General features: G+C 44.2%; 2 protein-coding genes and 1 non-coding gene across 4 annotated transcripts; 1 reads left to right on the forward strand and 2 right to left on the reverse strand.

Moving 5' to 3' along the window:
* Positions 1-632: 632 nt before the first annotated feature.
* On the reverse strand, positions 633-4,979 carry LOC120643374 (mRNA turnover protein 4 homolog). Of its 2 annotated transcripts, none has more exons than XM_039919727.1 (8): positions 4,841-4,979; positions 2,418-2,586; positions 2,194-2,284; positions 2,048-2,106; positions 1,885-1,945; positions 1,514-1,604; positions 1,359-1,435; positions 633-1,014 (listed from the first exon to the last, which is right to left on the reverse strand). In XM_039919727.1, the coding sequence occupies exons 2-8, from the start codon at positions 2,468-2,470 to the stop codon at positions 892-894; spliced, it is 555 nt and encodes a 184-aa protein (XP_039775661.1). In that variant the 5' UTR covers positions 2,471-2,586; positions 4,841-4,979; the 3' UTR covers positions 633-891. The 2 variants fall into 2 exon arrangements, with proteins under 2 accessions (XP_039775661.1, XP_039775659.1); XM_039919725.1 differs by lacking the exon at positions 4,841-4,979 and adding an exon at positions 2,842-3,006.
* TRNAI-AAU lies at positions 4,379-4,452 on the forward strand. The gene has a single exon. It is a non-coding gene; the product is annotated as a tRNA-Ile (tRNA).
* LOC120643375 (probable phytol kinase 2, chloroplastic) lies at positions 4,624-9,483 on the reverse strand. The gene is made up of 6 exons (XM_039919728.1): positions 9,205-9,483; positions 8,755-8,822; positions 8,584-8,686; positions 5,450-5,597; positions 5,077-5,191; positions 4,624-4,997 (listed from the first exon to the last, which is right to left on the reverse strand). Exons 2-6 carry the CDS (start codon positions 8,769-8,771, stop codon positions 4,820-4,822), a joined length of 561 nt encoding a protein of 186 aa, XP_039775662.1. The 5' UTR covers positions 8,772-8,822; positions 9,205-9,483; the 3' UTR covers positions 4,624-4,819.
* Between the last annotated feature and the right edge of the window lie 3,757 nt (positions 9,484-13,240).

Genomic DNA, 13,240 nt, shown 5'->3' on the forward strand with positions numbered 1-13,240 from the left:
CTATCTACTAGTGCTACTGCTTGTAATTTTTTGTGAATAACCGAAACCTTTGACACCCTACATATTGGCTTGTTGTGGAACATTGATCGTCACAATGGAGCAGCGTTGCTGTTGTCTTGGTTAACCATTGGCCATCCAGCCCCACTGGAACAGCACAATGCTCGCCCAGCCTCATAACTGTTATGCTAGCAATTTCCCCTATATTTCACACAGCAAGCTGTTAGCTATCTGCTTCCGTGTGCTGGCATTATATTCAGTCTGCTGTGGCGACAAAATTTGATTGCCTGCATTTTTGTCAGGCGACTATGATCACCTCACTAATGCATATTAACCAAATATCGAAATGTAATGTGAAAGAGAATCATGTCTACTCTTATCTGTTCCAAAATAAGTGCACTTAAGCCCTTTTGTCCTAAGTCAAACTATCGTAAAACGTACTACGTTTCCAGTGGAAGTAAGCAACGAGCCAGTACAATCACTCAACAACACGCAAAAATGCACATGTTTCACGAGATCCCAAACGAACGAACGACAAGCTACCCCCCAGCAACCGGATAAAGATTCAGCATTTTGCCATCGACCTACATTTAGCACAAAACCCAAGTCACAAACTGAACCAAACAAATGTGATCTTCAGAAATTGAAAGACTCGTTGATTCTAAAAAATGACTGCAGATCTGATCCACCCCTCAACCATCTTGTTCATATGATATACCAATCAGCTTACACCCTCCAACACTGCAGTAGATGGGACTGAAAGAAACACACAAGAAAATTTTCACCGCATCTTTCAAATTTCCAACACTCCGGGGTACATGGCCGCACACAATACCAAAAACTGTCCCAACACAAGACAGCAAGTGCGCCCTTACATAAGGGAACATAAGGATCTTAACAGGAATCATCATCAGCTCCTAGATGAGCCAAGCCTTCTTTGTACACTTCAAAGTCATCACAAGACCAGCGGCACACAAGGTATAGCCGGAATGTTGCCATCTGTATCCCAAGCAAGCGCTGCGAGAGGGGAAACAAAAAGGGTTCAGTGCAAACAGAGAGACAAGCATACAGAAAAGGGGGGCAAATGTTGGTTTCAGAGTAAAATGGACAGATGCACTTCCACAGTTACAATTGAGATGGTACGGGACTACTGGGGCACCCTAACAAAGAGCATTTCAGTAAGAACTGAGCTGCCAATGATGTCTTCATGGACACTCACCAGCCAAGGTATTTAATTTTGGGAAATGTGTGTAAAGTGTAATTATAATGAAATTAAAAGATTGTCCTCTTAGTTCGATCAGCTTTATATTTAAATAAATTATGCAGGAAAGACTGCATAGTGTGCTCTATGCTATTCTTACCAGAGTCTGTGCTGCTTCTGGTGAAAGGGGTTTTCCTTCCTCACACACTACATGATCTGCAACTAACTCTACAACACCTGCAGCAACAATGTTGAACTTTTTAATAATTTTGCTTCGCAAGTTTAAGCATGTTAAATGCAGGGGAGACTACGAACCTCTGTTCAGGCGAACTGGCAGTCCTTGCTTGCGTAGAAAAGGTTCCATTTCATGTGTAAACTGTTCCAGAGGGCCTTCCTTAAGCTCCACCTGAGGCATTGTAAATTTTGTTATACAAGAAACAAACAAACAAAAAGATAATGACACCAAGAAGAATAACTCCTAAGGCAGGCTAAGGAGCTATTGCAAATAAATTTCAGTATCAAAGTAATATTATTCTGGGTGTGATTGATACTACTTATTAATAACATATTAACACCAAGTGCCCAGACTCGCTATTTGTTAACTACAGGGGACTGTATGGTTAAACATTGTCTTCCTAGTCTGTCTCAAACAATTAAAGATACATCAAAAGCAAAAACTAGAATACCGTTTCTGTGGCAGTGCTTCCTGTCCTTGCAAAATCATGCTCCTCAAATTCTCGAAACAGCCTGCAAGTATGATAAGGATCATAATCAAAGTTTATCTAAGCCACAACATGTGTATTACAAAAACGTAGGCAATGGTTAAGACTGAAGAGATATGAATTCTACCTCTCAACTTCATCCCTTGGAAGATTGGTAAAGAAGAGACCAGAGTCACCTTGAAGGAACTAAACACAGCGAAGTTAATTTGATCAAAACACCATACTAGTAGTATGAATACAGTGTCTAATGAATTCTGGAAAAGAGCAGCCCACCTTGGAAAGTTTGTGGAGGCCTGTTTTAGCTTCATCGGCAGGTGAACGCCCCAACGCTATCTGCATAACCTTCTTTCCAGCAAGAAATATCCTGGAACAGAAAATGCAGCAGCTATAAAACATGTGCTAGCTGAACCTTAGCGTTTTAAAGGGTTTAACTAGCATGTCACCCTTGTATCAGGAGCAATGTGTTTTAAAGGGTTTAACTAACAAGTGGTGGGTACCTGCTAGATGATTTGAGCTGCTCCCTGAGGTCCTTGAGCTTCTGATTCCTCATGTTATCGTAGGTAAAAACATAGGCGCTGCTGTATTGGTCGACGGCCTTTTTTATGTCATCTACTACTTTGCCCTTGCGCTCTGAACCTGGCTTCTTCTTGGTCTTTGATAAGGTCACTGCGTCGGGCCAGCATAGAATTAGCACATTTGACAACAACTGCTTGTGCTCTTGAAAAACAAGAGGCCATCCCTAGCAAATATCCTCACAGAAACTTGTATTGTGTTGGGTGGGTAAAAAAGAAAGAATTGGCGAGGCAAACAAGCAATTGCTGGAGATGGATGTGAGGGTATGAATACCCTGTCTACTCTAGTTGAATGGAAGCAGCACACGAGTACCAGGCAGACCAAGAATCGAGGAAGAGAGATGCCAACCTGGGCGGTTGCGCTTAGATTTCGGCATCCTTTGCTGCAGTGGCGGCGGCGGGAGACGGAAGCCGGCGGCTCTAGGGTTTTATTAGTAGGAGTTGGCTTGTCCGACGAGAGGAGGAGAATGAGGTTGAAGGAAGAGGGAGCTGAAGTGGGCCTGGCCCATTATGTCCTCAAGACAAAACTGCAACAGCCGCCTACCCCTTCTTTTTTTTTTCAAGAATAAAATCCATTTTTGACCATCCAACTATTGACCGAATTTGATTTTGGCCCTTCAACTCCAAAACCGGATATCTTTGATCATCCAACTCTCAAAACTGGTTAGATTTGGCCATCCTGGTGGTTTTGAGTGTGGTTTTGCTGACGTGGACGCCACATGGCGGCGGGGCCCGCATGTCAGCCCTTCTCTCCCTCTTCTCTCTCTTTCTTCTCTCTTCTCCCCCTCCTCTCTCCCTGCACTGTCCGCACTCGCCGCCGCCGCTCGAAGGGGCCGGCCGCCCGCGTCCTCGCACGTTCCTCGAGGACCTCGGGGTGCCGTCCATGCGTCCCCGCCCCTGCTCGCCCTGTGGCCCACCATGCTCCTCTGTGCTGCCGTCGATCCCGGGAGAGCAGGATGCGGTGGCGGTGCAACCTTCTCCCCCACCGCCGGCCGTCCTCGATTCGTCATCTCCGGTGAGTCTCCCTTCAATTCCTTGCGCAGGGAGCTTCCCCGTCCTCTCCTCGCCCGATTCTGGTCCTCACACGATCGATTCCCCTTCCGCAGGTCCTCCTCGGCGGAGCTCCATCCCCTCCGCCGCCGGACGTCGTCGCTCCACCTCCACGCTGCCGCTCCCCACGCTGAGCTTGGCCGGTGAGCTTCGCCGCGCCCTTGGCCAGCAGGTGCGCGCGTGTGCCCGGCCTCCATTAGCCTCCTGGCCGCCTACCCCCGTCGGCCGCCGCACCGAGCCACCGTGGCGTCGCGTCGCGGGCGTGGGCACTGCGCCACAAGCCGCGCGCGTTCGCGTGCCGAGTCAGGGTAGCCGGCCGGACACGAACGAGGGCGGCGAGGCAGGGCCGGGCAAGCGGTAGAGCAGGGGCGGCGACAAAGGCATGGGGCGGCTGGCGGGGCAGGGGAGGAATGAGGGAGCGGCAGGGGCGGCCACCGGGGCAGGGGAGGAAGGAGGGAGTGGTGGTGGTGGACGCCGGGGTAGGGGGTGCGGCGGCGAGGGCGGCAGCTTGGGAACCTCCCCGGCCTCCCCGCTGTCCAGGTACCTCACCGGAGAGAGGAGAGAAGAAAGAGGGAGGGGAAAAAGAAAGAGAAAGAGGAGAGAGGATGACTGACAAGTGGGTCCCACAGCCATGTGGCGTCCATGTCAGCGAAACCGGCCACCAAAACAGCCTGATGGTAAAAAATAAACGGTTTTTATAGTTGAGTGGTCGAAGATACCCGGTTTTGAAGTTCAATAGCCAAAACCAAACCGAGGCAAAAGTTGGATGGCCAAAAATGGACTTTATCTTTTTTTTTTATGTTCCATCAAGTGTTTGTTTTAAATATAACCAAACAGGCCTATTAGCTCAGTTGGTTAGAGCGTCGTGCTAATAACGCGAAGGTCGCAGGTTCGAGACCTGCATGGGCCAAATCATTTTTATTTTTGCATCTCCTCTGCTGTCTAGTTGAGCTCCTTACGCAGCATTTTCGCTGCACGTAGCAACAATCACCAAACTATATAACATTCAGTTTTCCCAGCAAATCACAAACGAATTCCAGATTCCGCTGCAATTTCCACCAGCTTATGCTTATGACCGAGATTTGATCTTCAAAGAAATTAGAAATTATTCCCATCTCTTTTTTTTCTTTATTGGGCAATAATTTTCAAGTCACATGAATATGATGGAGGTTACAAAGAAGGTACCGACACGCCAGGACCAGGACCAGGACCAGGAGTGAATCAATCAAGTAGCACTCCAGTCCTCACGCATGCAGCAGCACAGGCTCCGTGAATTACTAGAAAACCAGAGCACTGACCAGCACAGATGCGAGAGGAACCGTGAGGTTGTCGTCAAGGCGTGTGCTGATCGGCAGCGACTCCACAACTGCTGCAGCGAGGGATATGACACCAAAGGCACCAACGATAGCCCAGCTCTTGTCAACAAATCCGAAAATGTTCAAGTACCACATGTACCTGCTTCCGTATATATTGCTGTCGCAGTTAGTCTCAGGTTTCAGTAAAAATATACTGTCAAATATGGACTGTTACTTACATCACTGACGCGATGAAACCAGCCGTGAACATCGCGATGCTGCCAGCATACGATTTTCCAGGGTTGTGAGGGAGTTTCACTTGTCCGAATCGTCTCCCAGCTATGTCAGCAACACCTGATCAAAAGGACCAAACAAGTTCATTGTTTCACTTTTTCAGCTGGCGCGATTGTAACAAAAAAACTAACCCAGTCTGTGAATTCAGCATTGTAATTTGGACCGTTCTTTCTTCCTATTAATACAACGACACGCAGTTCTCCTGCGCGTTCGAGAAAAAAAAAGTTCATTGTTTCAAAAAAATCACAATTTCTTCTGTTACTAACTACGCAAACAGAAACAACTTGTAATGGCAGCAAGAAGAAGAAGAGCTAATACCATCCCCCGCACACAAATTGCAGATCACGGCGATTGAGATGGGCGATGTCCTCGAGAAGACTATTGTTGTCAGAGTTATAGCACAGGCATAATACAAGGGGCCCTTGAGTAGTTCCCTGTAGTCCCCATGCCTGGTCATCGAGTTAACCACGTGTGGACGACCAAAATTAGCAGTAACATGAACAGATCGGTCTGACCGGTGTGTCCAGGCGGTCTGACCGGTCTAGGCGTTTGTAGGCGGTCTGACCGGTCTAGGCGTTTGTAGACGGTCTGGCATGACCAACCGGTCTGACCGGTCTAGGAGGAGTCCGAGTACAATTAGAGTTCTTAATATATTTAGATCTGTAAACAGAATTTCTTGCGGGGTAAGTCTTCCCCATCCTATAAATACAAAGGGTCACGGCCGATTGAAGGAACAACCCAATCGAATCTATCAAAAACACATCTTTTATCTTTTTTATCTTTACCCTACTTTTCCAACCTCGACATGCTGTTCTTCTCTCGTCTCCATGGCGTTTGAGGACGCCCTAGCTGGCCTGCCGAGTCTAGGACAACCCTACACGCGCTTGCCCCGACGGGGTCCCTCCTGGGCGAGCGTTCGTAGGATCGTCGCCGTTCTGCACGGCGACCGGTCTGACCGGTCCCTCTGACCGGTCTGACCGCTCCACGTAGGAGGTGCTGCAAGGAGCTCCTCCTCGCGTCGCGCGACCTAGCGCGATCGTGTGTTGGCCCGTAAAAGGCGTCAACATATTTTTGGCGACTCCGCTGGGGAACGAGAATCAGGCTATCATGGCCGATTTGTCAAACCCTAGCAATCCAGCATCATCTGAAGAACTACTTAAAGAGTATCGGCGAGAATACGACAAAGCAGTCGAAGGTCTACTTTTGTCTTGCTTTCGTATAACAGAGCATGGAGTCGTTAAGATAAAGGAGTTGTATACACCATCTACCATTGATGTATTAATGGAGATGCAATCTTCAGGTACTTTATCTGACATTCTATCTGGTTTTGTCAAGCATTTGATTGATAAGAAAGATAGTTCAGTTGCAATTCTTGTTATTAAAAAATCGGCTATTGAAAAGCCGACTAGTAATCCTTGCGAAATTTTGCATAATGTTGCTAGTCAAGATACAATTCGGCCGTCCCAAGCCGAAATTGTTGAGCCAAATTTCCCTAGCAAGAGCACAGAAACTAAGTTTAGTACTTCTACGCTCGGGGGGCAACAAAACATAGTCAAAGGTTCCGGTTGCACCGCAACCGGTCTGACCGGTTATCCGACCGGTCTAACCGCCTCGTCTAGGGTTTCACCAAATAATTCAAAACCTAAGATGGTTAAGCCCAAAAAACCCGAGATTGGTGTTTGGAAAACTGTTGAATCCAAAGGCCGTCACAAGCATCAAAAGGAAAAGCCGAAGCCCTTTCTTGGAGATCTTCCGGCTAAATTCAGAAAACGAAATAATGATGCTAGTCGGCTAAAACATCCAAAACACTCAAGATCTACTCCAAGACAACAATTCTATGATCGGAATCGGCAGACAAATAATTTTCCTAATTCAGTGCCGTTTTCAACACATAGGTCGTATACACATATACCATACGACATGCTTTGTTTTTATCCGTCATGGTATTTTAATTCCTATATGCCGTCTCTTCCTATATATTTGTGCCCAAATTATATTACCTATAGGGAGCCGGCAATTAGTAAGCCACCACCTACAAATAATGGCCGTTTTGATCCAAAAAATCGGCCTGTGCAGAAAAAGAAACACATGGTGATCAAGCAAGTTTATCGTGTCAAAAAAGATGGGCGATTGAATAAAAATTCAGATTTGACATAAGATAAAGAAAAACCGACCGTTGAAGAAACATCGGCTAGTTCCGTTGCTCAGATTGTCCCCAATGGAGATCATACTTCAAACAATATAGTCGAACAATGTTCAAGTTCGGCTGGGGGGCAAGATAAGAGCATCTATATCGGTTCTGACAGGACCGGTCTGACCGATTTATCAGACCGGTCTGACGGTCTGAACCTGGAAAGTCTGGTGGTGCAAAAAATAGGATCAAGCCAATCTTTGAGGAGCTTCTGGATAAATACAAGAAAATATCTGCACAAAAACAAAGCAATCAATTGGAAGACAAACGAAAAAGGAGTTCTTCATCACCAAGATCAAGAAAGCATCAATGGTCATCGTATTGGTCTTCGTCATTCATCCCGTCGATGCATGTACCATGGTCTGCATATTCAGGTTTGTTTAATCCATGGTTTGGTCAAAATTCTTGGCTGCCATATTATGATTATCAGTTTTATACTTTACCAAGGAGCTATGATTTGTATAATCGGCTGCATGGGCCGTCTCAAGATTTTTGTTATTGAACATGCTAAGGAATGTAAAGCCGAAATAGTTTGCTGATCGTAAGCTAGAAATTATTACATACTAGTTCTCTTAGTTCGGCTATTTTAGCATGTTTAAATATAATGTGTGGCCGACGTATTGTTAATTGTCGCCCTTAGACAATTTTGGTCCAGAGAAGTGTTCTTTGGCACGCAAGCTTTGCCAAAGAACAGGGGGCATATGTTGACGACCAATATTGGCAGTAACCTGAACAGACCAGTCTGACCGGTGTGTCCAGGTGGTTTGACCGGTCTAGGCGTTTGTAGACGGTCTGGCATTACCAACCGGTCTGACCGGTAGGTCCGACCGGTCTGACCGGTCTAGGAGGAGTCCGAGTACAATTAGAGTTCTTAATAGATTTAGATCTGTCAACAGGATTTCTTGCGGGGTAAGTCTTTCCCAACCTATAAATATAAAGGGTCACGGCCGATTGAAGGAACAACCCAATCGAATCTATCAAAAACACATCTTTTATCTTTACCCTACTTTTCCAACCTCGACATGCGTTTGAGGATGCCCTAGCTGGCCTGCCGAGCCTAGGGCAACCCTACACGCGCTTGTCCCGACGGGGTCCCTCCCGGGCAAGCGTTCGTAGGATCGTCGCCGTTCTGCACGGCGACCGGTCTGACCGGTCCCTCTGACCGGTCTGACCGCTCCACGCAGGAGGTGCTGCAAGGAGCTCCTCCTCGCGTCGCGCGACCTAGCGCGATCGTGTGTTGGCCCGTAAAAGGTGTCAACACCACGCCTTCATCTTTAACTACACCAAGCCCAATCACCGTCACCTTTATGATGTTGATTACGATAATAAGCGGAGCAAGGAACGGGGCATAGACATCATCTGAACTGCACGGGGCAAAAAATTGTTTTCAGTACGGCTCCAACAACAAAGACCGACCTGATGAATTAATTACCTGAACAAAGGCCACATGAGCAAATACACCAAGCCAACAGTTATGTGCACCAGTTTCCTGCAAAGTTTCTAGAATGCACGGCACAAAAAAAACTAATCAATAATTTCATCCTTTTTTTTTGAAAAAAAATGATATGCTGGAGTAGTAATTAATTGCATATAAGGTTTCGAGTTTTCATGGTTCAGAATAGACTAGGTAAAGCTGCAGTACTAGAGTTTGGTGGTTGTGTAGTGAAGGTGGGGGTTCACTCTGGCTTGCTGCCCTGCTTCAATTCAAACGAACTGGAACCACAAGTTTACAACTCGAATCTGTTGCTAGCACAAGCAGTGGAAAGCAAATTACGGAGGACAGAGTTGATTTGGTCGTGGGACAAACACAAGTCAATCTCCGACAGGAAAAGTCCACAAGTTGTTGTGCGAGGAGGAAAGGAAGAGGGCAATCAAGCATTACCTGTTCCAGCAGCGCGCGATTGGCGACCTCCTCCCAGAAGCGCAGCACGGCAGCCACGGCGAGTCCGGTGAGCACGGCGGCGCCGGCGTCCCGGACCAGCGGGTTCTCCGTCCACTTGGTCCCGGGATACCCAATCAGCTGTTGCTGTTTGTTTCTGGTGGACCGGATGGAGCTGTTCCTCTCCTGCCAGTGCCCGCGCCTGCAGTCGTGCAAGAAGACTCTGCGGTTCTTATCGTGGACTTCTGATGACCTTAAAATTAGGAGGGATGCTGCAGCTCACATCTAGTTGAGAGTCTCTTCTCCTTCCTCGATCTCCCTTTCGTTATTTTTTATTTTATTACATAAATAATGTTATATTATTACTGCTTGGTGCTCCATCATGAGCCATGGACTGAGTCAGCCAGCAGTGTTGGGAAAATCCGTTTGGATCCATGCATTAGAGTTAGAGTTTATCCTAATGTGAGGGTTAGATTGGAATTATTTGCACCTGACCTATCCAAAAAAACTATCTCCCAAGTTAAAAAAATCCCTCCAGGGAAGTGCTTATCTATTATCTTATTATTTGGCTAACAAACAAACCCACCATATTCGCTCTCAAGATTTAGAAATTTCCACATTAATCAGAGAAATTAAGAGAAATTAAAATTACTCACCACTGCCATTATGATAAAAATCGACCCAAAATACTCCTGTGTCTGACTAAATATAGCCCACCACGCCATTATAAAGAAATTAATCCAGCCACTGTCATTATAATAAAAATCGACCCAAAATATCCCTGTGTCTCACTAAATATAGCCCACCATGCCATTATAAAGAAATTAATCCAATATTTAACATAATAATGAGACTCCAAACAAATAGCGTTGTGTAAGCTAGGAGATTCTTAAAAATTACGATCATGATTTTTAATTCATTTTTTCTACGGGCATAAACATTGATAACAAAATTCCAGACAAGTTTCAGAAAAATATTTGCATACCATAGCACCACATTGGAAAAAGTAGAAAAGTTGTAGCCTCACACTATACTAAGATATCTTATTATTTGGCCAACAAACAGAGCTTCCACGTTCGATCTCAAGGCCTAAAAATTCCCACGTTAATCAAAAAAATAAGAGAAATTGAAATTACCCACCCCTGTGTTTGACTAAATATAGCCCACCATGCCATTATAAAAAAACTAATCCAATATGTAACACAGTAATAAGACTCCGAACAACTAGCGTTGGGTAAGCTAGGAGATTCTTAAAAATTACTATCATAATTTTTAATTCATTTTTTCTACAGGCATAAACATTGATAAAAAAAATCGGACAAGTTTCAGAAAAATATTTGTATACCACAACACCACGCTGGAAAAAATAAAAAAGTTGTAGCCTCACAAGTTACTGAGAAATACTATTATTTTAGTTGAATAATTGTAATATTATTTTTTAGTATACAATCGAAACATGTATAGACAAAGTTAATATGTTCTATTTACTAACATTTCAGTCAAAATTCATGTTGAAACTAATAAATGGTGCTGAAAAAACCAGAAACAATCTTATGTCAACGGTCAACCATTGTTTATCTCACTGTCTTAATCAAATCAGCATATTTAAATTGATTAAATGAGTACCCAAAGCTAAGAGAGGAACAAAATAGGTGCACTAAATTCATATTCCATTGGAAACAATAAGGGGATGAGAAAAAAATAAGAAAAATAAAAAGGAAAATGAGAAAAAAAGTCCATAAGCCAGTATGAATACGGAGTGGACGACGTGGAGGAGTGGAGTGTGGAGTGTGGAGGAACTATTATTGGATTAGGGGCAATAACGAAGAAATGAATGATTGGGGGTGAATATGATTCACACGCTCAATCGATTCTACGAATTAAGATGGGAATGAGAGTGTAAATCTCTCCTTTTTGTCTCTCTCCTTGAGCAACCAAGATAACAGCAAACAAAAAGCAGCAGCACCAGCAGGTGAGTACCAGGAAGCTACCACAAATCATTGACTTAGAATCCAAATTAAATAAATAAAAACATTACGCTACAACATTAACTGTAATATATAAACCTAAAAAATGCTCAATTTTTTTTGAAGCGAGGCAACTCCCCAATTCCATTGCAGTCGAAATGGAATTACACTGTTTTTGTTTCCTACCCCTCTCAGGGAGGGCAAAGAAACAATAATAAGCAAAAATGAAAGAGCGGGAGGGGAGAGAAGCCTGCCTTTCTGAGCCTAACTTTAAAGCTAGAAAGTTCAGCGAACAACCTCACAAGGATTCCTAGGTAGGAGCTACCAAATGTGATAGGTAGTACAAGTTTTTAACAATCTAGCAAAACAAAACCAACAGAGGAACAGCTCAACAGGACCCGACGGACGATCCATGATCAGCACAAGAAAACTGCCAGCTTCAAACTTCGTCTTCCTCTTCTTCGCGATCATCAGAAGAGGCAGGGAGCCTCAGAGGTGCCGCCCTGTTCTGAAGAGCCAGCGCCCGATGAGCGTACGCGAGCAGGGTCTTGACACCATCCAGCACCCTCCCTTGGAACTCCACGCTGTATAGACCTGCCCAATATGGCATGAAAGAACAAACATGGATTAGAATCTCAGACGGATATCTGATGAGCTTTCCTTCGAACACCGCTTTATTCCTATGTTTCCAAATCGCCCAGCAAACAGCGGCGAAGCCGAAGTGATGAGCATTTTGCCCATCAGTCAGCCACTTCATGATCCATTGTCTATATTGGCCACAACTAGCAGGAATGTTGTCGGCCCCAAAACAAGAACCAACCAAGCCCCAGATACACCTAGAAACCGTGCAGAGAAAGAATAGGTGCTCCACGGTTTCCATTTGATCACAGAACACGCAGGTGGGGTCCCCTGCCCATTTTCTCTTGACCATATTACTTTTAGTCAGTACAGCCCCCTGTTCCACTAACCAAGTAAAAATTTTAAGTTTGTATGGTAACTTCGCCTTCCAAATATGAGAGAAGCATCCGCCCCTGGGCCCAGGGGTCAGATGATCATACACAGATTTAGTAGTAAACACCTTCTTACTACTCCATTTCCAAGAAACAATGTCATCCATATTAACAAATTGAAAGAAGAAAACTTCCTCCAACACATCCATCCAGGTTTCGAACAGAATAGGAGAAAGCCATCTACTGAAATTCAAATGACCATTTCTGTCAAGCACACAGAAAACTGTAATGATTTTGTCATCACATCATTCATACAAGGTGGGGTGTAGGACACAAAGGGGTTTGTCTTTTAGCCAAATATTCTCCCAAAATAAAGTGTTCTTACCATTTTTAATCTGTATTTACCTCCCACTCAGATATACCTATCTGATTTTCAGCAGGTCAAACCAAATAGGGGAGTCATCAAGTCTGTGTTTTACAGTACTGATGTGTTTCCCTTCTAGGTATTTTTCTCAATAATTTCTTGCCACACACCTTCTTCTCTTTCTAATTTCCACCACCACTTGCAAAGCAAACCAATATTCATTTTGGAAATATCCTTGACACCCGGACCTTCTTTTGGCTTGCTCTTACAAATGGTATCCCACTTGACTAGATGGTACTTTCTTCTGGTTCCTCCTTGCCAGAAGAACTTTCTTCTTTGTTTATCAAGATTATCCACAATAGTCTTGGGCAAAAGATAGATAGACATGTGGTAGATGAAAGAACTAGATAGGCTCAAAAATTTATTATGTCAAAAAATAATACTATCTCCAAATGAATAATAATTTGTTTTCCATTGACGCGATCCTCAAAACACAACTTTGAGTACTATTAAAAGTTTACACTTTAGTGAAACTAAATATTTTTTAATCAACGTATATAACGACAAACTTAGAACTATCTCAAAATGGTATCCAATTCAAATCTAGAAGGAGTATGAAAATAAAATCAAATTATTGATCCTCAAAATAGCTTTAATAGATCTTGATTTTCGTCAACAAAAAAATTGCTTTATGAAAGCCGATTAAAAAAGTGTAACCTTAAATATATACCTAACCGCACAAATAATAAATATAAATA

This window comes from Panicum virgatum, chromosome 8K, assembly GCF_016808335.1.
Source record: "Panicum virgatum strain AP13 chromosome 8K, P.virgatum_v5, whole genome shotgun sequence".
NCBI lineage: Eukaryota > Viridiplantae > Streptophyta > Magnoliopsida > Poales > Poaceae > Panicum > Panicum virgatum.